Source organism: Clarias gariepinus, chromosome 9 (genome assembly GCF_024256425.1).
Source record: "Clarias gariepinus isolate MV-2021 ecotype Netherlands chromosome 9, CGAR_prim_01v2, whole genome shotgun sequence".
In the NCBI taxonomy this organism is placed as follows: Eukaryota; Metazoa; Chordata; class Actinopteri; order Siluriformes; family Clariidae; genus Clarias; species Clarias gariepinus.
In genome coordinates, this window is record NC_071108.1 from 32,357,276 (window position 1) to 32,384,780 (window position 27,505).

The window sequence follows — 27,505 nt, forward strand, 5'->3', positions numbered from 1 at the left end:
TGAAATATACTGTATAAAAAGTATTAAAAAGTGTTTTCTTCCATTTTATTACTCACTTTAGGAAATAATATATTGTTCTGTTACATTCAAAAGCATGATATCAGATCTTAACATGTTTTTGTGGTGCTTTAGGAAAAAATGTATTTGTCTCACATTTGTCTTGTGGAAACTGAAAAAAAAAATTATACACACCTTAGGAAACGAAAAATGGTATGATGTATATTATATTAATATAATATTACTAATATGATTAGATTATTCACTCACTTACTCATCTTCTAAACCGCTAAATCATGTACAGAGAGTCTTGGTACAGGTATTATCATTTTATTATCATATAACGTATAGAAATTAATTTAGTCTCAGAATATTAAGATAAGATAAGATTTTACCTTCATTCGTCATACAGCTGGGAAATTTCTTTGTTACAACCGCGAAGAAAATTATAATTGTGCAAATAAAAAATAGGGACAGTACAGTGTATAAATACAAGAGAAAAAAAACAATACAATAATTGCACTTTCAGACAAACAAATTGCACTAGTTCCAACAACAAGTTCCAAGAACTTATATAAACAATATACAGCAAAGTTTTTTCTTTTCCTGAAGTGTGTATACTGTACATTTTTTGGCTGACTCATGCTAAATTGCATATGTACAGTATTACCAATTCTGTTGGTCGAAATTGAAAATTTTTCAACATAGGCGATTCAGCTTTGAGCTAAATTTGTAGTTACGTTAGCGTTAGCACTGGTTAGCGCCAGTGGTGCATTTTCTTGTCTTTGGGCTAATTCTGTTAAATTTTCCACACCTGTGTTTTTTTTTTTTTTTGGTAAATATTTAGGATTTTTTTGTCCTATTATAGGATATTTCAGCCTAATCCTACGTAATACGTAATTTCTTCCTGAAATAAATAAGAACAAACAGCTCAGCTGTGAAATGTGAATCAAACAGTTGACGCGCCATCACACACTGAGCATAATGTAATTAACAGACTTAATAGAATGTCTAACAAAACTAATTAAATACTCGCTAAATGTATCGCCATCATTGAGACGAGAAATTAGCCGATGAAAGAGAAAAAAAACGACAAACACGGATAAATCTAAAGCGGTCGCGCGCTTTGTCGTTTTGACCGTGATGTTCAGGTGTCCTTTATGTCAACTGTGTATAATTTAGCGATGTGAATTTCACTGCAATTAACACTCTTTTCCTGTTTCTATCACTCCCTTTTCTTTCCTATCTTTCTATCACTCTCTCTGGATCACTCACTCTCCTTATTTGTTTCTGTCCCTTGTTCTATTTCTTCCCTTGGTGTTTTTGTTTCCTGCGCAGGCGAAGGTGAGGGAGCTGGAGGAACGATGTCGGGCGCAAAGCGAGCAGTTCAACATGCTGTCGAAGGAGCTGGAGCGTTTCAGGCTGCAGGCTGGGAAGTTGGATTTGCTCGGCTCCGGACAGCTGACGGGAGGAGACTCGCCCGAGTCGCCCAGCAAAACATCTTCGCTAAGTTCGCTCCTCAATGGCCTGGGCAAGGGTGTGCAACATTGTTTTTGTTATTTATGTAGAACCAAATCATAAAAAGTGGTGTATCTTGAAGAGAATGTCAAAGTTTGTCCCTCTGAGACATGAGGACACACATGGCAGCAGGTGTGTAGCGCCGCACGGGGCAAGAAATGGAAATACTGTGGAGTCTGTATGAAAGTAATGAAGCCATCCGTCAGACAGTCCCCGCTCTCCCATGTCAGAATCCTGTGGTTATTACGTCGCAGTGCATGCTGGGAGCATACGCGGTGCTCAAGCTGACCTTTAGCTGGAGATGGATCAGATGTATGGATGATTAGCTGCGAAGATGGATGGAGCTGTGGATAGATTGGTGGATCTTCCAGGGAGATGAAAAGGGCGTGTAATTTTGCCACTTTCAAACGTCTGAATGGCTGTTAAAATGATTTATGCCACCGCGCTGTTGAAGGTTTTCGATTGGCCAGAAGGCGCTAGGTCAGTTTCTATAGCTGCAACTCTGACAGCTGTTGTATTTGCACTCGTTGGACGCGCCATATAAAGAGATTTAAAAAGGGCGTATCCAGTAAGTACTGTAGATGTTTAGTTGGCGGGTTTTGGAAGGAGTCTCCAGTGTCAGTGCTTTTTCACTTGCTAAACAGGTGCATTTATGGCGTGTGGGACATCCTTATTCAGAGCGACTTATATTAATCTTATTACACATATGAGCAGTTAAGGGTCTTGTTTAAGGGCCCAACATCTACAACTTGGTGGTGTTGGGGTTTGAGTCTGGGACCTTCTAATTAGTAGTCCAAGGGTTTTAAGATTCATTTGGTTATTTTCCACACTCATCGTAAAATTAATTCAAATGTTAATTAAACATCTTTCATATTTCTGTCCACATTTGCAAAGTAAAAACGGGTATTTTGAATGACTTTGGACCTGAACCCAAGAAAGAATCTCTGGAGAGACCTGAAAATAGAATCTCTGGAGAGACCTGAAAATGGCTGTTTACTGACCCTGGTGGAGCTCGAATGGTTCTGCCAAGGAGACAGAATGGTGTGCCAAGCTTGTAGAATCATTCACATGCAGACTCGAGGCTAAAGGTGCTTTGATTGAGTACTAAGTGATGGGTCTAAATGGCATGTTTTAGTCTTTATTTGTTTAATCTTTAAGATCTTTCCAGATTTTCTGTCGTAACCAATTCCCACCCGCACTCCCATAACAAGGCTACAACCACAGAACCAAAGAGGGTGAAGGCTCGCATGTGTTTCCTCTGAGCCGTATGGGGCCACCAACCACATCTTTTTAAGCTGCAAACTCGCGTAACACACTCGGAGGACAGCGCTATCCACTCCTCCCGCTTGTGTGAGCTCACAGACGTCCGTGATTGGCTGTAGAGCCGTGATTAATATGAAAGCGCTAAGTGCCTCCAGTTGCTCCCCTCTGAGAGAACTCGGCCAATCAGCTCGCTCTAGGCCCTCAGCTGCGGGAGGCTACAGCATCACCCTGGATTAAAACTCGCAAACTCATGATGAAGGGGCGATTCACTTGTATGGTGTACAATCATGGTGTATAGTCAACTTCAGGATAGTAACGCTGACTCCAGTCAACATGAAACCACATTGCAGCAGGTGATCATTTTTTTTCATAACAGCATTTTTTCCATCAGAGGATGTGTGTCATTTTTGTCTTGTAGGAACCGAAGGCTCCTTGAGCAAGTCTGTGATCTCGGAGTTCATTCGACCTCTGCAGATGAGCGCCGGAGAGAAGGCGGAGCTGCTGTCCATCAAACCCAGCTTCCTGTCGCGGAGCACGCCCTCCAGTCCCCGGCGAACCTGTCTCTCCGAGGTCCGACCCATCTTCACTGCTGCTGTAAGGCAATTTGTCGAGTCGAAGTGTCGGTCAATCAACAGCTGACACACACATGCACGATGTAAAACCGACCAAGGCCAATCGGATTAAAATTTCCATGCAGTCAAAAGATGTTTATTTCAGCTATCATGTCATTTCTATGCATTTTGTGTGAAGTGGGTTTTGTTTTGCTCCAAATATTTTTATCTGCCGCAGTCCCACTCAGTCCCACCTGTTGTTCTGGGTCATGATAATGACACTTAATCGCATAATTTTTTTGGCCACTGTTGCAGGGTTTTAATGTAAATAACAGTTAATGGCTGGAGTGCGCTGAGGTCGTCTATTAAAACCGGCCCACTGATAATGATCACAGCCCCTGTATGAGTTCAGTTAATGACACGGTTTCGTCTTCTCATAAGCCACAAGTCGTGTGTGTGTGTGTGTGTGTGCGGGGAATAAGATTCGAGGGTGTGAATTGTCCAATCTGTCTGTTCAGAGTGTGTCCTGCTGGAGTTATTGGCCTCCTTACACACACACCATGCTTCATCCTCCATGCAGCACACTGCACACACACACACACACACACACGCACTGCATATTAATGACAGTGCACATGGAATACTGAACAAAAATGTCTCTTAACATTTAAGTTTGTATGGAAATGCCTTACATTGGATTGTTATACCCACCTCCCGTTTTCAGATGGAGAGAGAGCTGAACCTGTCTCCTCGTGCCAAGCCCAGGTACACGGGAAAGGTCCGGCTGTGTGTCGCCCGCTATAAGTGAGTACACTCTCAGCGTCGAGACATTTAGAGTTCAGTGCACCCCAACGTCTAATTAATGACTTTTGTCGGCAGTTATAATCCGTACGACGGCCCTAATGAGCATCCTGAGGCTGAGCTCCCCCTGGTGGCAGGGAAGTATCTTTACGTTTACGGGACCATGGATGAAGACGGCTTCTATGAAGGTGAGTGTATGTACTGTATGTGACTCAAACGAAGGAAAAACAACAAATTATTCAGCATTTTCACTTGTATTATATCATTTTTTATACAATATGATAGCACTTTTGCTAATCCTTTATGCTAACTGCAATTTAATGTAACTTAGACGTTATACAGTAAGTGACAATATAAGGTTGTGTAATTAATTATTTTAAATTTGTTGTGAAATGTAAGCAAAGTTTTCATTATTATTATTATTATTATTATTATTATTATATGTTTGTTATCTGCTTTTGTCAGGGGAGCTGCTGGATGGCCAGCAGGGCCTCGTCCCATCCAACTTTGTTGAATTCGCCCATGATGACAACTTCGGCTCGACCTCGAAAGAACCGTCCTACCTCAACTTCACCTTCAACCACAGCAGCAGCTCGGCGTCTGTACCGAGCAGCGCGGTGAGCACGCTCAGTACGCTGCTCTCGGAGAAACTGGAGGCCCTGAGCTCCTGCACGGGCACGGGGACGAGCAGCAGCAGCGGCGTGAGCAGCATGGGCATGGGCATCGACCTGGGCGTCATGGGTCCCAGCTTGGCCGGCGAGCCCCTGGCGCCATGTGCCACAAGCTCAGGCACGGCCATGCTGGATGTGAGCGTGGATGAGGTCGGAGAAGACGTAGTGCCTTACCCACGGCGCCTGACGCTCATCAAACAGCTTGCAAAGAGCGTGATCTTGAGCTGGGAGTCTCCTCTGGTGCCACCCGCCTGGGGATGCATCAGCGGCTACAGCGTGCTGGTGGACCAGGAGGTGCGTGCCAGCGTGCCATGCACTGCTCGCAGCAAGTTTCTAGTGGAGAAGCTGAACCTGACGTCGCGCGCACACCGGATTTCTGTGCAGAGCATAACGGAGCGCGGTGTCTCGGACCCGCTGCGGTGCACCCTGATGGTCGGGAAGGACGTGACGGTGGCGCCGTGCCAGCTCCGCGTCGACAAGGTGGCTCAGAACTCGGCCGAGCTCTCCTGGATGCCCAGCGACAGCAACTACAGCCACACTGTCTTCCTCGACGGAACCGAGTACGACGTGGTCAAACCGGGAGGGTACAAGTACCGCTTTTACAACCTCAAACCAATGACTGTGTACAAGGTGCGCGTGGTGGCAAGGCCGCATCAGGTGCCCTGGCACTTATCTTTAGAGCAGAGAGAGAAGATAGAGATCATGGGGGAGTTCTGCACGCAGACTGCTGGTGAGTCCTCCATTTTCTCATCCAGGCATCGCTTGTGTATAATCGTTAGGTTTATATTAGGTTATGTTGTACAGTATGTTAATGATGCAAGACTAGAGTCTAAAAATAGCACTCTGGGCAGATTTTAATATTTTTTCTGTACTGTAACTTGGTAATATGCCGTACAGTTTTCATGGCAGTGTCCTTACTATAAAGCATTTGGATTTAACTGAGTTTTCTATAAAAATAAATGCAAGATAGAGTTTTGTATTTATATACCATGCTTTCCCAAAAAAAAAAAAAAAAACACTACAGTATTTGGTGTGACGAAGCTTTGAGGACCCTTAAACCTGTCGAGTAGAATTTGTGCAATTTTTTTCTACTGAGCATAATGCAGAAGCACCCACAGTTCTTTTGAGAATTTTGATTGTTGCACCTGCTTATTTTTGGCCAGCGAAACCCGGCAGCTTTCATTTAGTACTTTTGTCTAAAAAGTGGTCGCTTATACAGTATGATATCCTGCTTTTTTTCGGGCATATAAAAATTTTTCCATAACTTTCCATTTTGTGATGGAATACTACGGATGCCCTAAAGGGACATGGGTGATGGGAAAAAATGTGTTGAAGGAAAATGGGGGTGATAAAGTTTTGCGAGATCTCGCAAAATCTTCGCGAGATCTCGCAAAATCTTCGCGAGATCTCGCAAAATGTTGCAAAACTTGACTCAGGTCCCATGTAAATGGTTTTTCTCCTCTCCTGTCTTTTTTTTTGTGTGTCCCATGACCCTTTTCTTTTATTTTTATTCCAAACTTTACTTTTTCACCCATGTCACTTTTCTATTTCTTTTCTCCACCCATGTCCCTTAAGGGACTCCATAGAATACTGATGTTTGATGCTTCGAACAATGAAGTCTGATTCGTTTTGTACTGACTTAATAATAAAGTCATAAAATTAAAACAAAAACTCTACAATGAAGCTTGTACTGAAAACCACGGGTTGCCTAAGATTTTTGCACAGAACTGTATATTGTATAGTTATACTGTACTCGTGCTTGGATCCGGGCGTGGTTCCTGAAACGTGCAGCGTGTAGACATCTCGAACAGCTCGGAGGTTATTTTTCTAACTGGAAAAGAACTCCGTGTCTTTATCACCATCGGCATCGGCCAGTCAGTTTATTTCTCTCGGCAAGCGGGGCCTTGTGGGTGTTTTACTTTTGAAGTGTTCTTGCATCATGAATGCGCTGCCAGGACCGGCGTCTACATTTTATTGCATCACGCCTGCACTTTTCCGAGTGCTGTCTTTGACTACAAACTGTTCCGTTTGGGGACGAGACAATGTTTCTTTTATGGCATGAGACGCCATCAGACACCTTCGGAATCAGGAACTCACGTGACGTCTTAGAGCATCGTCGTCGTTGTTTTAAAGAAGAGTCTAGCTAATTGTTGTAGCCTTGATGGAGGGTCTTATAAGGTTAATTTATTGTTGTCTGACATCTTATCGATTGTGTTATAATGCGTGTATGTGCAGTTAGTGAGTGTGCTTTCAGAGATCATGGGCATGTGGTGTGATAATCAGTGCTGGGAGTTTTTTTTATTTGGTTTTTAAGATAAGCTGTTAACCTCAGTGTGGGATGTTCTTGCGTCTTCCTCTTTAAAATGCAGCTTCAGTCTAGCCCTGCAGCTCTCTCATTCTCTCTCTCTCCTCCCCTGTCTCTCTCTCTCTCTCTCTCTCTCTCACTTTTTTTTTTCTCAAGCTCAGAATTCACATTAACCATGGCAGGCAGCTCTTTAGCTCTGAGAGATTGCCAGCTGTTAACTGCAGAAAAAAATATCACCCTATCCTTCATAAAGACCTCCTAATGTTTATCCACGGAAGGGTATTTCTTTGGCTTTCTCTCACTCTCACACACTCACACACATATACACATACAGTATACACATACATAGAGACAAATGTCTCGTGTAACAGAGACACCAGCCAGCCGAGACACGTTTAGCTTTTTTTTTGTTCTTCTTCTTTTGATTGTAGCTGTTGTCTCCCAAGGGGGTCGTGTTTACCGGCTTTGGAGTACAAAGAAGAGGAAGAAGAGAGAGAGAGAGAGAGAGAGAGAGAAGGAAATGAATGAATGCGTATGGAATGGAAGTGGGCCAAGCGTTTGCCGCAGTAGAGGAGGTGAAGCGACGGAAGATGAGAAGAGCGAGAGAATCACAGGAGACGAGGGAGGGGGCGGGAAATCCAGGGTTCTGTGAGTTATCCTCACATCTCAGGGACTCCTCTGTCTTTCTTGCCTCGCCCACGCAGCATAGACACACACACACACACAAATTGGAACGCTAAATGCAGCGAAGGAAGCAGACATACTTGTGTGTGTGTGTGAGTGTGAGTGTGTGTCTGCCAGGTTTCCCCAGCTCCTGAATGCAGAACCGAGTCAGCAGAAATGTCCTCGGCAGCAGCAGCAGCGGCGGCGGTGCTTTAGGTCTCCACACAGCATTAACACACATTTACAGCAGACTGGGAGACTCGGCTTAAAAAGACAGGAAATTAGAAGCAAATCAAGATTCTTAAAAACCCACGTTGTTTTTATGTCAACATCTTTTTTTAAATTGTCCAATGCCTGATGGGGACAACAAACCAACAGAAGCTAACTAACCGGTTAAAGTGAGGCGCAGGAATTTATGCAAAATGATCACAGGACAGGACTAGAACAGGGATTCAGAACCTGAGCACATGGTGTTCGTCCTCATGTGAAGGAAGAGAATCATAATCAGTTAGTTGCAATCTGATTGGACGAGAGGTATATATTTACCAAATTTATATTAATAAATCATCTATAATATAAAAATCATATACTCTATATCCAATACATTAAATAAATTTAGTAAATAGTATGCTTTAAAATACATGGAGGAGAGACTCAAGTTACAGACGAGTTCTGTGCTTACACACGAGTTTCCTTCTGGGAGCACACTCGTAAGTCGGATTTGTTCTTAAGTCAGACAAAGTGATATGCCTTTGACACAAATATACAATGTAAAGCATACCAATCCACCAAATTGACCAAATCCCTCCCCCCGTTCCAACACTGTCATCATGTGGCCAAAAACCGTAATCGCACCTGAGAAAATTGATCTTACAAATCTAACAGTGTTGTCTCTGTGCCCTTAAATCGTGAGGGAAATCCCAAGTGCCATTTTGTTTCAGAGCTGTTTTCCACTGTATTGGACTGCGAAAATTAGGATTATTCACCATCAGGACAGATTTACAGGACAGACATTTTCTATCATCGTGCTCCCGGACTGATTCATTGAAACCGGTGAGGCAGACTCATTTTTCACGCAGCCCCAAACTTTAAATATTTTTATATTATTTGTATTAACAAACACATTGAAAGTATTTTATATAATAGTAAATATTAATATATGGTGAACTGCGCTGTCTATGTTTCGTACGTTAAACGTGAGCTACTCCTACAATTTGTTCGCATCTACGAATGTTCGTGGAACCACAGTCCATTCGTATCTGCGGAAATTCGTAATCCGTACGTTCATAAGTCAGGGACTACCTGTAAATGTTTATAGTGCTAGTCTCAGTTGTGAATAAATGTCCATGTATGTTTGGAAACTGCATTGAGGAGGCACACCACGTCTTTTAGTACTCGAGGCCGAATTGTTGCACGGTAATGACCAAGTCATCCTTGCAACGCTTGTTTACAGTATGCCATATGCATTGTAAGGACTCATTTATGTCTTCGATCCAGTTGAAATCAAACTGATTAGAGATTCTGACTTTCTTCAATCTTTTACATGGATGCAGATTTCTCTCCATCTCCATGTCTGATTCCCGTCCAGTTTCAGTGAGCCTCAGATTCCTATTCTGCCCTAAGGTTCGGCCCCTCGCAAGCTCTGAGATCCTTTTCCGCTCACCATGATTGTAAAGAGTTGTTACACCAAAAATCCATGCACAGTCAAAGTCGCTGAAAGCAGATTTTTTTTTTCCCAGCAGCAGCACATTTGCATAATTGCCTACGTTAAAATTTACATTATACTTATTTTCCTATACCGTATAATAGAGTACATGTACAATTTAATTCAATAAATTTGTATCAGAAATACAGATTTTATTACCAACTTTTAATGCCTAGGTTCTTTTCACCCACCCTGTGGAGGAGCAGATGTGTGTGGATAAGTGCACCGGGGGAGTGCCACTGCGGGATGCGTAGGTTGTGATTGCACGGCGTCCGAGCCTCACGCTGCCTTCGAACTCGTTTCAATTACGAGAGCTTTGATTCAGAGCATCAGGGTCGGCTTTATTAATGACACCATCTGTGTTTGGCTCCCCTGCATTTACATACACACACAATTATTCATTGTCTCTTGTCCACTTATCTTGCTTACATTTATCTTCCATCACCCTTCCTTCTCATTCACATTTGTTCTTCTGTTCTCTTCTTTCTCCTCTTATCTTCTAGCTAAGATTTCCTCCCCTCTCGTTTTCACTCTCACCTCACTCTGTATTTTCTTTTTTTTTTTTTTTTCAATTCCTCCATTTCCCTTCTTCGTTCTAGCCCCTGCAGCACATCGTCTCTCGGGAATAAGAAAAATTAACGAGAATCAGACATATTCGATCAGTCAGTATGGAAAGCTTTGATCCGTCTTTGGATGCTCGGATCGTCCGTCGCTGCTCGGGTTTGACTCTGATGTCCGGATCAATCAGAATCATGATCGGGTCGCTGTCGGACAGAATTTTGATTCATTTGCCCGCGGGTGTACACAATCAGGTTAAAAATCACCCAGACATCTTTTAATTCAAGTATACTTCCTGTAGCGCCATAATGATACACAAGATTGAACATTCACTTCGGTATGGTAAGCCAAATGTTCCTACAGACCACACCTTGGATTTTAAGGAATGTTCCAGCTCATGATCCTAGCCTGTCTGTAACATGCTAATACGCTATCACACTTTAAACTTGATAAACAGAAGAACTGTCCTCTTTTTTTTTTTTATCACTTTAACATCTTCTAAATAATCATCATTATAACAACCCCCTAAATTGACACCATATTTCCAAAGTGTTGCTAAGCAAACATCATACAATAGCTGCTATCTGGTGCGTTCTGTCTCAGTCAAGTAATAGATGCATGTGATTGGCTAGCATCGCTTCGATTAGGCAAATGTTTGAGGAAAAACCCTGAACTGCTCCGGACGAATAATGAACGTTACCTTGTCGTATTGCAGTTTCCTCCTCCTCCTCCTCCTCGTCTCTCTCGCTCCCTGTTTCCTCGTTCACTCTGGTAGCAGTACATAGCGTATGTTCCAGGGCCTGGGGCGAGATCGCTGCTCATATAGAGCGCGATTCTGATGGATGGGCGCTCACGCGGGCAGAGCGCTGACACAAGCTGCACACATACGCAGAGTCTGTATTCACATTCTGGCCCAGATTATAGCTGTAAAACACACGCGCACATACACATACGCATTCGCTCAGACGTTTATATTTAAGGAAAGCCAAAAACCTGGAATCTGTGCCTGATATGGTTATCGTCTTCTTGTGGTCACTTCTGGACTTGGACGCTGCTCATAACTGTCAGAGATCAATAGAAGGCGTGAATTATGCACTCAGGAAAATCATTTGGACATTTATAGACATTTATAGTATTTTTTTCCCAGTTATAATCTCTATATGGATCGAGTGGGCTTTACATGAAGTGTCTGACAACATCACACCCTCACATCTTGTGCCTACTGTAAAATGACAACCAGCGGAAGTGTGACCGATCATGCAAATGTACACGCTTTTCCACCGTATTTATACAACCAGATCTTTGCTAGTATAGTCACAACATATCAAGCTGACGCCATACTGTAGAAGTAACTCCAAGTAATATACATTCCGTCCTCACCCTGTCACGTGGAGGTTCCAGTTCCCAAAAGATGCTGCAACCATCTGTAGCCAGGAGTCTCGAGGGCAGATCGGCCAGAGTGACCAGTCGACCAGTGCTGCTCGCAGACACATATGTTATTTATAGCGTCACTAGCCATTGGGGGGCGTCTGTGAGCTCATGCATGAGGAAGGGGCCGATGGTGCTTTCCTTCGAGTGTGTCACGGCATTCCTGTGGCACGAGAAACACTTCGAATAATGCGATCGGTGGATTCACATGCGCTATGTGTTAGCCTACGCCCTTTCAGGTTGGTAGCTGTCGCTGAGGATGTCCTAGCGAAATGGATGAGATAGTTGCAAATACAATTTGTAGGGTGAAATTCCACAACCCTCGTTCCATGCAAAAATGCATCCCAAAGGTCATCCGAGACTCACATGAAGCTTTTGCAATCCCACTAAGCATCTTTTAAAGTTACAGCCTATTTAGCAAAAATGTAACTCTTTTATTCCATACTGTACGTCCACTTCTGGTGAAGGAAATATGTCACATTTTGATTTAAGACAGACTGCGCTAGTTACAGTATTATGCTAGTTCTGCTGGGTTTTGTTTTTTTGCTAGCTCTCTTAATTTTATTGCTTTCAAACTGTTGTTTTTCTTCTTATGAACTCAATGACAGTGTAGTGACAAGTTAATTTTCTCTAAGTATCAGCTGTCATGTGAAAAATGTCCTGAACAATGATGTCCTTAAAAGAAGAACAACAGTGTGTGTTGATTTGTGTGGTGTTGTTGTTGTTTTTTTTCTCCCACCAGGCTGAATAACACTCCAGCTCACAACCTTTTGTTCATTTCTCATTTTAACTATTTTACTCTTGCTTTGCCTTTTTTTTTTTTTTTCCTGAAGCAGCTTGAAAAGCGAGCGAGCTTTTTTCGCCAGAGCGCAGCCCGTACCGCACAATAAGCTCTAAAAATACTTGACCTGACTGAGAATTAAAGCATGATTACCCTTCTGCAATATTTTCCATGATTGTAAGGTAACACCTACCGGAGCTATACACAATGACCAGGAAATAACATATAATAAACACTCCGTCCTGGTGGATTTTTCACTCTGTGCTTCTGAATATCAATCAGTCTTCACTGCCAGGCTTTTTTAAGTAAGGTACAGAGCAGGATTGCATTCTGAATCCTTCTGCTCCGTTAGGTTACAGCGCAGCCAATCAGAGTGTGCCTCCTCTTGCTGTGTTCTCCTCCAGGTCCACCGTTCCCTCCTCAAGATGTCCAGGTGCATTGTGGGACATCGCCGGGGGTGCTGCAGGTGCGCTGGAAACCCCCTCCTCTCACACCAAGCGGCACCTCCAACGGTGCCACCGTCATGGGCTATGCGGTCTGCACCAAAGGTCAAAAGGTCGGTATATCAATAGTATCAGTGCGGTATAGGCATCAGTGAAGAGTCTACAGCGTATTCTGTATGTCATGTATAATCTGATATTAATTACATATACTGTATAAGTGTATCGTCTCGTATTATCTGATGTTGCTCTCTGTCCCCACCTGCTGAGTAAAAAGTAGCATAGCACATACTGTATGCATGTACAGGTACACAGTATACTGTAGATGTATATGTGGATGTTTGATTAATGAATCAGAATAAAAAGATTGAGCAAAAGTATAGAGAAAAGCAGCAACCTAATTGCTCCACAGGGACTGCAGTCTTTCGGGTAAATTAACTTCTTTGTGTGTTGTGCGCGATAGATCGCGGAAGTGATGTTCCCTACGGCAGAATACGTGACAGTCGAGCTGAATCGTATCCAGGGTCTGGAAGCGCGCGAAGTCATCGTGCGCACCATCTCAGCTCAAGGCGAGTCGCAAGACTCCAACGCTGCCTCTATCCCACACAACCTACTGCCACCTCCGTCTCAACCTCGCCCTCACCCGCCGCCCTTTCCCCCGCCCTATCCACAGAGCTTCCCACAGCCACCACCGACACCGACACCCCACACACAGCCACCCCCTCCGCACCCTCAACCCCATATCGCACCTCCACCCACTGTTCAGCCGTTCCCCAAACCCAAACTCCTCCCAAGTGCCCAAGATACCCATGCCAAAGAGCCAGACGTAGGCAGGAGGCCGTGCCAGCCATGGGAGCCTCACCAGCGAGCCCCATCGCCCCTGCCGCCCCCGACCGGCCTGGAACCACCAATACCGCCGCCGCATGTGACCCAGAGGATCCTGCCGCAGCCTCAGGGAGCGCCGATCTCCAACACGGTGGCGCGCGCCATGGCGAGGCAGGCGGCCCAGAGACACGGCGCCAACCACAAGGTGAGGATACTCTGAATCGGGCTGCTGTAACAAATATAATTTACTTGTGTTATCACAGTAGTTACTAAGATCATAAATAGCTTAATAAAATGTTTGCTTACTGACCTGACGCGGACGGATGCTACGATATATACAGGATATACTGAATGAAGTACACGTAACACATAAAGGAAGAGAGTTTAAAACAAGCAGCGGGTCATTAAACGAGTCATAAACCAGGAGATATTTATTCAGCCTTAACTTTCTGTCAGAGAGAGATAAAATTATATATTAAATGAGATAAAAATTGTGCAGAGATTTCAGGCAAACTCATGAGCACAAGTCAATACTGAATCACTGAACAAGAAGTTTGTCTTGCAGCCTGGGGCATGCTTCCTCTACAAATTTACTTGAGATGAAATTTCGCTTTGAAATGAGAGGAATAAAAGATTCGGTCCTATTATTTCAGAGATGAAATGGTTGACTAGCGACCCGCTGGTCGCCCGTGTTTACGGTTTCCTTCCTTCTTCCGCGTAAGCTTGTAAAAGGAATAAAAATGTTCTGTCCGCTTTATTGTTACGTATAAGGTTTGGTTTTCATTCCCCATCTTTGTCAGGCACTATTTCATGTGACGGATGTTTCATAATCTTTTAACTTTGACAGGTTGCAACACACATTTTTATTCAGAAGAATTCTCTAATCTGAACATCACAGTGCATCAAAGCTTCCCCTGAAACCCAGTGCTCCTGAATGGGCTTGATATCATCTGCCTGACGCTCACACACACCAGCTCCAAAGTTTTAATCTTGGTCTCGAAAGGAGAAGGAATGAGTTAAGAATAGCGCCAAGGCCTGTCTTCTCTGTCACGATTCAATACGCTTGACCACCGTACTGACTGTGTGTTTCAGCCGGAGAGAAGGAACGTCTTCAGCGAGAGGAATAATACTCCTCACTCGGACGAGGAGGACGATGTTTACGACTCGGCCCACGCCAGGCGGAGAGGAGCCTCGGTGGACGACTTTCTCAGGGGCTCTGAAATGAGCAGACATGTAAGATCACGCTTTGTATTTGAAAGCTGAAACCCTATGCAGGCGGCCATCTTGGTCAACCCGGTAAAAGATACAGTATGGGAACGGATTTAACCAAAGCTTAACTCAAAAAAAGTACCTTCAGGACATTATGTACTGTAACAAACCGTAAGAAGTGAATGGTGTACACAAAAAAATTTATTGGTTGAGTGACTACATAATTAGTTTGATTTTAGGCTTACTTTGAGTTGCTGTTGATTATTTTAATTTAACAGCAATGTATACTGTTAAAAAAAAACACCTGTGTATGCATGGTCCAAGTCAAACTGGGACCGAATGTTCTTTTCATTTTTTTCAGCAGTATGTTTGGCAGCAATTGTTTCATACAGTAGTTTGTGTTACCAAAATGTGTTAGCTCGTCTTTTCACTTATGTTATAGCAGCTGTAAACAGTCATTCCTTTGGCCACCTTCATTTCTAATAATCAAAATTAATATTAAGTAATATACACTGATCAGCCATAACATTATGATTTGGACCCAACAGGTCCCCACTTTTGCCACCATACAGTAACAGTGATGCACTATTCGGACACCTTTCAATCACTTTTTATCAATGTGATCTACACAGCAGCGCTCCACTTCCCGTGTGCACCAGTGAGCCTTGGCCACCCATGACCCTGTCACCAGTTCACTGGTTTTTCTCCCTTGGATCTCCACTTTTGGTACATCCTGAGCAATGCAGACCAGGCACATCCCACAAGGCTCTTCTCACAGTGGGTACATATTCAATATCTCGTTACAATCGGGGCTGGAAGTGGGTGGGATATATTAGGCAGCAGAAAAAATGGGCTAGCAAAAGGATTTGAGTGACATGGGCCAGATTGCAAGCTCTTGTGGGATGTTCCTGGTCTGCATTGGTCAGGATCTACAGTACCAAAAGTGATCCAAGGAAGAAAAACCTGTGAACTGGCGACATGGGTAACCAAGGCTCACTGATGCACATGGGGAGTGAAGGCTGGCCCTGTGTAATCCAATCCAGGATCAAATTGATGATAATGTTAATGCTGGTTGTGATCAGAAAGATGTCAGAACACACAGTGTTATGGTGGCGAAAAAGGGGGGGGAAGTACTCAATAATAATAAGGTAGTAATAAATGTTAGGGCTGATCGGTTTACTAAAGTTTGTTTTGATAATAAAGGGTGATTCACTCGAAAGAGGCCCCGAATCTTCTGTGATAACTCAGATAAGTCAAATACTGTCACTGGTTGCGGTACGTTTAGGAACATGGAACGAAGCGTGTCTGGAAGGAAACGGAATTCACTTCCTGCATACTATGCAATGCAATTGATAACACATACGTCTAGGTATGCAGCGTCTTTATTTTTTAAGGTTCAGATTGCCTAATCATAGCAAGTTATTACAGAATATTAGGGGCCTCGTTCGAGTGAATCAGCACTGTATGATGTAGTTTATTATATTTGTTATCTTGTGTTTTTTTTTCCCCAGAGGTTTTTTTTTTCTTTCAATTCAGTAAAAAATTTAATTTTCTTTTTCTGATGCAACCTGGGGTCACATTAAATCCTCTCTCGTTCTTGCTGGTTTTTGCACGCTGTTTATTCTTTCTCATACTACTTCTTTCACCTCCTTCTCTCCCTCTCCCTCTCTTTCTCTCCGTCACTCCCTGCAGCCCCACCACTACTCCCACAGCGAGGAGTACTACACGGAGAGCAGCCGAGGTTCGGATCTGTCCGACATCATGGAGGAGGACGAGGAGGAGCTCTACTGCGAGATGCAGCTGGAGGAAGGCCGCCGGCGGAGCATCAGTTCACACAACAGCCTCAAGGTACAAGAGCACGCACTCGAGCACCGGGCGCACGTGCTGGATGGGGTGGGGGGCGCTTCTCTGGGTTAGACGCAGAGAAATGAAGCGTGCAGTAGCGTACAGGGGCGCCACCTAGGGGAAGGAAGGATTCGGCCAGTGCTAAGTACTGATGTACGGCTTTAGCAGTTTAGATGGGCATGGTTTAAACACCAGAGCTGCAGTGATTAAATGGGATTGGATGAGACTTTGAGGTTTTAAAGGGTTTCTGGTTAGAGTACAAGCTTAAGGCTTAGAGAGAGTAATGAGAACGTAACACTCTGCTCTTTACCGGGATACAGTGGCTTTGCACTAAACCCACTGTACTGATGAGTGTTTTTTTTTTTCTTTTCTTTTTCTTCCAAATATAATGACCTGCACATTATTTCTGTAATATAATTATATACAAATATAGCTATAACTATATCAAACATTTCAAATAATTAGCTTTTCTGTGCATATGAAACACAAAACTGGGCAAGGTTTAAATTGAGCCAACCGGAAGAGAGAGAAGAGAGTTTGCCAAAATGTTGCTATTAAGAAGATAACCTTCATTATGGGGAGAGGTAGAAGTAGTTTAAGGAGCTCAGAGCTTTAAAAAACTGGGATACTGGAGCATGTTGTAGTGAGGGTGTTACACACTGCGGTCCGTAGAGCTACACTGTCTTTGAGCTGCCTGGATTTAATGGCATAGTTTGGCCAAAAAAAAAAACAACACATGCATCAAAGTCTTAAATAATTTAACATAATTAATGGTTAGAAACCAGAATATTGAAATGTATATCTTGCTGTATTTTGGCCCAGCTATCGCTTTAACATCACACGCTCCTGTTTCATAAAAAGCTTTATGAGCAGCCGAATGGCTTCAGCAATTCTCCATATCAGCCTGAGAGAACATACACGCATACGCACATTGCGTTTTTTGGGCCTTAACACCGGATTCAGTCACAAGTGTGTTGGGAAAAACATGTACTTCTCGGGTTCTCTCCAGACCTGAGATTGAGAACTGCTGAGAATTGAGAACTCACACACACACACTCACACACACACTGCACGTATTAATGCATGATGTTTGATTAGACATTTCAGTAAAAAACGATATGTCTAAAGTAGTTTAAAATTGAGGGTATGAAACTAAATCGGATTTTGTGCATACACCACATGATCATTTCTAAGTTTTGAAGAGGTCAAGCGGTACGTTGTATTATTATAAACTGCACATACAGTGAAACCTCGGATTGTGAGTAATATGGTTTGCGAGTGTTCCGCAAGACGAGCAAAGATGTCAACAAACAAGTCTTGGTTTGCGAGTAGCGAGTATCATGTATCACGCATGCGCTTCTTGTTTTGATGCCAAGCATCACGTGATCACAACTGAGCCAACGTTTTTTCTCTCACTTGCGCTGCGGAATTGTGGGTAATTGTCTCCCCTGCTGGGTCTTAGTGCTCGTCTCTCACTGGTATAATCAACATCAGTGCACGCGTGTACTGTTAACTATAACACTGTGACCACGCGTGTGTGTGTGCAAAACGCTCTTTATTTTGTTTCTGTATGCGTGTGTGTACAGCACGCATGTAAAGCAAAAGCAAGTCTCATTAGAGAGGTTAAAGATTTTTCTCTCTCTGTATTAGTATTAGTTAGAAGGGTAACTGTGTAAGACGAGAAGGAGGAGAGGGGGGTTTACTTTAGATTTACACACACACACACCTGTGCGCACAAACAGAAACGCTTATCTGTTGGGATTTTTTTTTTTTTTTTAATTAAGGTAGAGTACAGGTTAATTTGTTTTATTTTTACTTTATATTTTGTGTTAATTATTTTAATGTATTTATTTTTTTTAAGGCTGTGAAATGAATAATTTGAGTTTCCATTATTTCTTATGGGAAAAATCTATTTGGTTTACGAGTGTTTTGAAATACGAGCCTGCTTCCGGAACAAATTAAACTCGTAATCCAAGGTTCCACTGTATTTGAAATCCTGTGTTTAAATTAGGGGTGGTATGGTATAGTGTACATATATATCGTTAGAGCATGCAGCTACTGTAGCGTCAGTTGTACATCCAGTGAGTTTCCAGATTAATAGAAACTCAAATCCTGAGAAAATGAGATATGATTTTAACAGCAAGATACGGCCAAAACACTGTAGTGGTGCTGATTTTATAATTGTTTTATGTTATGCAGTACATATAATACAGACAATGTGTGGCTAAAAAAGCTACTTTGGAAGTTCATGCAACATGGAAGCGACCAATCCTGCTTTCCCCAAAAAAATTCAAGTTGCTAACTTTAGCCGTTTTGGAGAGACGATTTTATGTGAGCCCCAATTCTCAGCATTACTTATTTACACTGCTAATTATTTATATTTTTGAAATGGGTATTGATACAAAAATTGGTGTAAGTTTCTAGGAGCATATGACTTGTTAAAATTGTTTCTTAATTTGTTTTTGATAAAAAGTTAAAAAGGCAAAAAATCTGTAGTGTCCGTAACCATGTCAAATTCATGTTGCAATATCTTAACAATTTAGCATTTTAGATTAATACCTTCTTTCAGGTTTATGTCTTCTCATGTGAAATCTAAAGTGTCCAAGTTTCATCTGAATGACCGTTAAGATCGTTGAAAGATTTGAATAAAAAAAAACAAAACGGACACTACAGACATAAAAGGGCATGAAATAGTATTTAGCAAATGTGTTTTCTTTTATCTGATTGAAAAACAACTGTGTATGCAAATTCACAAAAAACAAAGCATGGATCAGTAGATAAAAAGCATGAAGTATTAAATACGTAATAAAATGGGGTTATATGATCCTACAGTATCTAAAAATTCACTTTTTCACTTGGGTAAGACACTTTTTAGCACCAATACTATGTTTTGGATCTGGAGGGAAAAAAAAGTTCCGGATCTGGAGATAAAAAAGTATTATAAAAAACGACGTTATATGATCCTATCTAAAAATGCACTTTTTTACCTAGACGAGACAGTTTTTAGCACCGATGCCATGTTTTGGCCAATAAAAATTTGATACTGTAACTGTTCACTTTTACTAGGGGAGTGAATACTTATACAATCACAAGCTTTGCGTTTTTTTAATGTTAATATTTTTGCATTTTTAATAAATGTTTGTCTGCACTTTAATATTATGGGATATTTTTCGTAAAAAAATTCTGGATATTTTCGTAAGTTCGTAAAATTTACCTGTAATGCAAACCGCATGTGGAAAAGTTCAAACTTATGTATATATGTAGCTTTTATCCATAGTTCAGATTTCAAGTACATTAAAATATATATACTGTATATATCATGGTATATGATGCTACTGATATATTGTTGCACCCCTAGTTTAAACTATTCCAGTACGTCAACTGTACTGCGTTGTTTGGTTTAACATTAAGAGACATTGTGTAACAAGTTTCCAGCTAAAGTGCTTGTGCTTTTGAGGCTGTTTGGGAATCTCATTTAAGTGAGCATCTCTCATTTAAATGAAACGATTATCCACTTTTTTATTTATTTATTATTATTTCTGTCCGTCTCATGCTTCTACTTCGCTTTACTCAGTGTTTGAAAGGTAATCTTGTATTCACAGAAAGGTGTCTCCTTTCAGCATACTGAACACGCTGAACAATTGAATCCTTTAATAAGCCGCTTCAATTGCTGAAAAACACCGAGCGAACATACTGTATCCAGTGCATTAAATTGGTGTTTTATATTTTTCATCATTATTTGGCATCATGTCATTTTTGACCACGGTGTAGAGTTGATATGAAAATATGAAAATCTTTGTACATCATTACTGCATTCTTGTTTGAAAAAAAAAAAAATCACATGAATTATTACCTTTAATACTGAAATAAGTGTTGTCTTCTTCTTCTTTTTTTTTTTTACGTTTTTTGTCATCGCTGCTGTAGTCAGTGTGTAAAACTTCCATCTTCAAATGAGAATTATCGATGAGACACCATTTTAAGACCAAGCATGAATAGTCTACCTGACAAGACTGCTGCTTTTATTCAAGGAAATCATTATTGTGACATTATGATATAAATTGATTGGTTTTATTATTTTTGAGGTGTGTGACTGTAGAATGTAATACTTTCTGGATTCAGTCCCTCAATGGTGGCCCTGCCACTTTTATTTTCTGTTCAGGCTTAAGTCTTTTCAGGTCTGATGCGATAAACACGGCACGACCGGATTCGGGAAACTTCCCTGATTCATCTCAAACTCTGTCATGTTTGATTGATTACCTTGTTATGGACACTGACCCGACATTTACGACGGGACTTTACCTCAAGCCACTCTTCAATTTTCTTGGATGTGTTTCTTGGATGTGTTGATGCATCTTTTCATTTTTTTCATCCCTTCATCCTGACAAACCTCCCTGAGATGTTGATGTCACGTCCTCCACCAGGCCTTTTTTATAGCTTGCTCCTTCATTTGAAACACTTAGTATTTAGGCCATCAGATCATAGAGTCATGTCTCAGATGGACCGAAAGTCATTTAGATGCCATTTGGCGAACTGTATTGAACTTCCCAGGTGATTTTATCTGGCCACTTTAATGTGAAGGAGTTCAGCAGAAGACCAGAGCTGCACCAGAGTGACCTCTGGGTCTTTGGTACATCTCTTGTACTCTTTAAGACAGAAACCACTCCGTTCTTCAAGTCTTCCCGTATTTACGAACCTATAGCTTGTTTCTGCTCTGATCAGCTGCGGCTACAGTATAAATAGACAGAGGTGTGACTGAGTCATCGGAGCAGGATGTGGTGAAGAGAGTGAAGAGATGCTTGGGTAAGTTGTAGAGGATGAAAGCTACTCACCTAATTACTGGACTCTCCTTATCAGTCCAGTCAATCATATACTGTACAGCACCAGGAGCTGATGAAGTGAAGAAGAATGTACCAGCGACCACTCTTTGTATTCTTGGCTGCCATCTCTTCATATTCATTGCGCAAAAATCAAAACACCGTCTGCTTGCCGAGAAAATCAGTTTATCCTGTTGCTGGGTTTTGAGTAGCCTGGCAAAGGACTTTATCACCTCTCCAGATAGGGTCGTCTACATCACCGTGTGTATCCGTATCCCACTGGGTTTTAAGACCTCTGTGGAACTCTTGGTCCGGTGTGGTGGCTGCAGAACTTCACCATGGAAAATGCTTTCCAGAACCTTCAATTGGCTCTGATTCTATACTTCATGGCGTACTCGAGAAAAGCAGGCAGACGTACAGTACAGTAAGAAGGCTGCTGTGAACGGCGCACAGTTTTTAGACCTTTATTACAAGCTTTTTATCCCAGAAACACTTTTCCACATGCTCTATGTTGCTTAGCAACAAATCCATAGTTTTTTTTTTTTTTTGTAGTGACTGTCACCGTTCTTTACTATGGAGTGATCAAGGGGCAAAAAAAAATGTATGACGGAACTCAAAGCAGTCTTAAAGGTTTCGGTTGGGTTGGGAATTCTGCAGGCTAATACTTGCGCACGAGACGGATTAATAGGACTACAAGAGGCTCAAATTGACAGCAATATTCTGTTCTTTATGAACACATGGTGATCCATGTTTCACAGTAGGTGTACCCCACCGTCCAGTTTAGAGAGATGTACCGGCGTGTCTTTGAAGGAGACGGTTTGGCAGTCCTGCAACAAGGAAATGAAGTGAGAATAGAATCGTTACTGCATCAATTAAATCAATCTTCTCTTTGGAGATGGAAGTAGGTCCAAAGTGACTCACTCGAATAAAAAAGACTCGGGAACTGTTTCAGAGTAAATTGGTGCTGGCTTTTAAATTAGATCATGACATTAACGGTCTCCTTTCCCATAATATACCTGGCGCACATGTTTCTTTCTTTTTTTGTGGTTATGTTACGTTTAATATTTCCTTATATATATTTCCTTTTATCTATCATTTCTCAGCTCATTCATTTTTTTGTATGGAGTTATCTTTTAAGGATTTTCTTGTCAGGTTAAAGCCCTCAGTTTGAGTAGGTCCTGCATCACGCGATCCTCCTTCAAACCCATCTTTGGTATGGTCCGTGTGTTCCTGACCGATTCCTTCCACAGATTCCCGTCCGCAGCATGCCACGCCTGTCGCGGAATGAGACTGCATGCTTTGCACTTCAGCCGCAGCCTCTTTGGAACTAATCCTGTCTTTATTTTGTCTTTTCTTTCTTTTTTTCTTCTTTTTTCCCTACTTTTGGTTTTCATTCGCGCACGGTTGTGTCTTCTCTGCCTGCTCTAACAACTACAAACTAAACGGAAAAAAAAAATTAAAAAAATTAATACATGGAAAAAAAAATCCTTCCTGGATTTTGCCTCTTCTGCTGATATTTCATTAAAGGCGTACTACAGACGCCAGGACATGATGGAGGAACAGGAAAGCTGTAACTGGGACCTGCAGCGCGAGGTGGTCCGCCAGCGCTCGATGCGCTCCCCCAAACGCCTCCACAGCATCCCGGAGGTGGCCGAGGAGGAGCAGGAGGCCGGGGCGGAGCAGAAAACATGGAAAGAGGAGAAAGCGAGGGAGTCCGAACAGCTGTCCGCAAACACACACGCTCTCAAGCAGTTCCAGCGGCGGCGCTGCTTTTCAGCAGACGACAGAATTTTACACTGGAGCAGCAGGCAGAGCACCAAAAGCCCAGACAGTGGCCTGGACTGCGGGAGCGAAGATGAGAGCTTTCTGGCCCCCCGCGGTGGCTGGAACTGGCACTGCAGCGGCAGCATCCACAGCGAGGGCCCGGCAGAGCGCCGGGCGCTGGCGACAGGCAGGAAGAGGACGCTGACGCGCCAGTGTGGCGTAGAGGAGGACTTCCTGGACACAGCAGGTGACCTGAGGGAGTCGTACCACCACTACTACCGTCCACATATTTATCACCATCTTCACCATCTCCATCGGCCACGACACAGGTTCCGGAGCGAGAGCAGGCTGAGCGAGGTTGGCAGGAGCTATAGCAGGGACATTAGGGCTCACTCTGTGGCCAGACTCAACAGAGCTGTGGATGAACCTCTGGTGTGTGTCTACATCCCCACCCCTCCTTTTCCTCCCTCTCTTTCTCTTCCTCTTCTAGTCTCCATCTCTCTCTCTCTCTCTCTCTCTCTCTCTCTCTCTGCATCCACCATCAACTGCTTTGCCCCTTCATCAAAAAGCAGTTAAACCATTCCTCTTTTCTCAGTGTTCTGCCTCCTCATTTAATGGATCCATTGCCCTGTATTTCTTTTTCTTTCTTTCTTTCTTTCTTTCTTTCTTTCTTTCTTTCTTTTTTTTCAGATGTCGGAAGTTTCAGAAAATTTGCCTCATGGTCATTTATCGGTTGGTTCAGCTGTTGTTGTTTTCCTTTCGTTCTTGTTTGCTGCTTTTTTTTTGTATCATGTGAATTCCTTATTAGAACGTGAAGTGTTTTTTTTTTTTTTAATGAACGTGTAGATTTCTTTTGCAATTACCTAAAGGCCATTTCTGAGTGTTTCTTGTTCCTACTGATTAGGAGCAGCCTCTCATATCACAGTGACACTCCAGCATGAAGATATCAGGTTTTGACAGTTGTTCATGTAGCACACACACACACACACACACACACATACAGTACATAGTGTAAATACATACATACTGCACATATACACACATGCACAGAAATGCCCATGTTTCTTCCGGACACAGACTTAACGATGGATCAGTAGATTTCTTCCTCTTTATTCCCTTACTATTCCTCTACACAGAGAAATTACTGAACAAAAACCTAAATGGTCTTTAGCTAAACATCTGGTTTGAAGCCCTGCCCATGTCGTTGTTGGGGTTTGTTTTGACCGTTTCTGTTTCAATGTTTTTCGACGAGTTCATCCTCCTTGTTTCTCTAATCACTGATAATAAGCATTTAGCTACAGTATTGTGTGTATAAGCATAACATAACTGCTTATTTTTTGGGTTAAGTCATGAGCGTGGTGTCATTATTTTTGTCATTTTATAATCGCTGCGTCTTACAATCCAAGCTGAATGCTTTCATGTGTACATTTAAAGATTTTAGGGAACTCCTCCTCCATGGGACGCTCGGATCGACCGGATCAATCCAGCCGCCGGATGGGTCACGGATGCCCCCCGCCTCAGAGAAGGCCCATGATGGTTCCTTCCATTGGTTAGTGAGGTGACATCCTGTACAGGATAAGCACACTTACTGTATCAGCACGCTTATTATTCTTCTTAAGAATTCCATTGTAGTCTATTTTTTTTTCCATCTTAATATACTGTATGTGTATACCGGCATGTCCATACTGACATGTCAAGACTGTTTTCTGATGTTTACCTGCACCATCTGCTCACATCAGGAATGCTGTCCGGCCCATATGTAGCGCTCGATGTCGGATCCGAGATCAGTTTTCTTCTCGCGGATCATGATGCTAAAGGCTAGCCTTCATGTGCGAGAAAAAACAACGATCACACTAATCCCACCATTGCATGCTTCTTCATGATCAGACAGGTGTACGGATAGAGGAGGGCGTGGCTGTAACGCTCTGATTGGTGTTTCCTTAGAGATCACAATGGAGAATAACAGTGAGGAGAGTGAGGGGAACCTCTCACCTGTCAAGGATGATGTTTACTATGGCAGTGTAGCGCGCCGCAGGAAATGGCTACCAGAGGAGCGATATGGTACGTGCAGTGGGGAAGAGAGACAGATAGAGAAGAAGAGCAGACCTTTAGACCAGATAGAAGACAGTTATAGATGGCTGTAGGTTTTATTATTAGCTGATGAGGACCAGTGCTCGGAGGACTGATAACTCAGAGTTCAGTAAATACCTGTACGCCTCAGTCCTCCAAACTTTTCTTTTCCTTTTTTTTTTTCTGTTCAGTGAAAATAGTGTGCTGGAAACCCTGACTGTCCTTCCTTGCCTTCCCTATGTGGTCTTTAAAGCCCAAACAGTGCATTCCTTTCTGATTCTCTTTTTCTCTCTCCTTCCGTCTTCATCACTTTCCTTTCATCCTATCCGCTCTTTCCAAAAATGAGCTTTTGAACCCTGTCTTGGCATTTCTGCACTTTTTTTTTTTTTTTTTTTTTGCTTATGTTGCATGAACATCGTCCTGTGCATTAAGTGTTACTTCATTCTTAAAAATAAATCTCAGGAATTATTCTTTAGAGCAATAATACCAGGGGGGAGAAGTAGTTAGCATTGTGGCCTCGCACCTCCTGGGTCAAGGGTTCGGGTCCAGCGTTCGGGTCTGAATGATGTGTTTTTGCACATTAGGCTAGTTGGTGCTCTCGGATTGCCCCTAGTGTGTGATTCGTACCCAAATCTCCCGGGATTGTCTTCAGGGTTCCTGTGACCATGTACGGGATAAGCACTATAGGGAATGAGTGAGTGTAACAGACCACAGGTTCCTAACCTTAGTCCAAGTGTCTTACCGAAGTCTACTAATTGGCTTCAGTTTAATCAGCAGTGATCAGCAGCACTAAAATATGAAGGACGAGTGGTAACTCCAGGACCAGGGTTGAGAAAACTGCAGCAGTGTTATAGCCACTTTCTCCCAACTTGGAGCCGTGGTGCAGCAGGTATCTGTTCCATCTTCACTCCTGAGTTTGAGTTATATTTATGTGGCTCCCTAAAACATAGTTGTAGTTTGATTGGTGACTTTAAATTGCACCTTTGCAGCATTTCTTGTATTAGAGGTTCAAATGCAGTTTTCAATCCTGATGCTGCAGCTTTCCATGGCCAGAATCCAAGCGAGCAAACATTTAAAAAAAAAAAACAGAAATCAAGTTTCTTCTGTAATATTGCTCTAAAGAATTACTTCCTGCAGCTTTATGTTTAAAAAGGTACAGTATCAAAGCTGTAGGATTTAAAGGCAGGTCAGTTAGTGATGCCTAGGTACAGAAGACATTCAATTCAGCATGATGGATCCTTGCATGGTCTCGTGGTTCTTCCCATCCTGGAAAGTGTTTGTGGTATTTCTTGTTTCTTATTAACGTTTCAGATGTTTTATAGCTGCTATATTTTTTTTCTTTAGTGGTGAAAAGCTCTTGCTTGTCATCAGAATAGCTCATGTCTGACACATTGAAGAACTTTTTATTTTTTTTTAATAGGATCTTACTTCGAAGGTTTTTTTTTCCCTTATGTTTTCTATGCATGCTTCTCAGTTTGAGAACATCGAGACATGTTTAGTGTCTATAATAAATGAATGTAGTAAGATAAGTAAAGCTTATTTCACACAGAATCTTTTCCGTAAATATCTGCCACGATTTATAATCCACTTCTTTCTGACTGTAACTCCAGCTCCGCAGTTTGCACTAGGTGTGGCTTAGTCTCAAGGCTGAAACATGCAAGCTGGGACTGATGTATACGATTATATTACCTTTACATTAACTCTAATGCAAAACAAAAGTAAATAAACTGTCGACACTAAACATGTTCTTGTCTGAACAAGGAGAGTAAATTAATTATCAGGGTTTTTTTTATTGTGTTACATTGTGTTATGTTTTTTTTTTTTTTATTATTATTGTTTTTTCCAGAGACTTTTCACTCCTTATGCATCGACTGGCTAATAAATGTTCACTCACATGTCACTGGTAAAAGGCATGGTCTCCAGTCAGGTTCTGAGAGTAGCAGTAGCTATACGTTGTGTTGTTTTTCAGGTAGTTACAGAGGACGGGACAGACGATCACCTGACTACTTCGATGAATCGGGGCCGGACAACTTGCCGAGGATTTTTGTAGCTCTGTTCGACTACGATCCCCAGTCCATGTCCCCGAATCCTGACGCCGCAGTGGAGGAGCTTCCCTTTAAAGAGGGCCAGATCATAAAGGTGGGCCATGAATATCATTATGATTTTTTGGGGGGGGATTTTTTCAGAATATTCTTCCTAATTTAGTTCCCCCGTCACTAGGGGGCTCCCACATTAAGGGAAGACTATCACGTGTTTCCTCCGAACCACGTGACGCCGGGCGACCGCACCTTTTCAAA

At 42.4% G+C, this 27,505-nt stretch overlaps 1 protein-coding gene across 1 annotated transcript in view; it reads left to right on the forward strand.

Annotated features, from left to right (window-relative positions):
• rimbp2b (RIMS binding protein 2b) overlaps positions 1-27,505 on the forward strand; it is a 46,111-nt gene that overhangs the window by 11,108 nt on the left and 7,498 nt on the right. The window contains exons 4-15 of the mRNA XM_053504761.1: positions 1,336-1,534; positions 3,197-3,348; positions 4,054-4,133; positions 4,209-4,318; positions 4,596-4,728; positions 4,840-5,531; positions 12,646-12,797; positions 13,145-13,711; positions 14,599-14,739; positions 16,408-16,563; positions 24,573-24,687; positions 27,178-27,347. Coding sequence (XP_053360736.1) covers positions 1,336-1,534; positions 3,197-3,348; positions 4,054-4,133; positions 4,209-4,318; positions 4,596-4,728; positions 4,840-5,531; positions 12,646-12,797; positions 13,145-13,711; positions 14,599-14,739; positions 16,408-16,563; positions 24,573-24,687; positions 27,178-27,347 — 2,667 coding nt within the window. The remainder of the gene's footprint in view (positions 1-1,335; positions 1,535-3,196; positions 3,349-4,053; positions 4,134-4,208; positions 4,319-4,595; positions 4,729-4,839; positions 5,532-12,645; positions 12,798-13,144; positions 13,712-14,598; positions 14,740-16,407; positions 16,564-24,572; positions 24,688-27,177; positions 27,348-27,505) is intronic.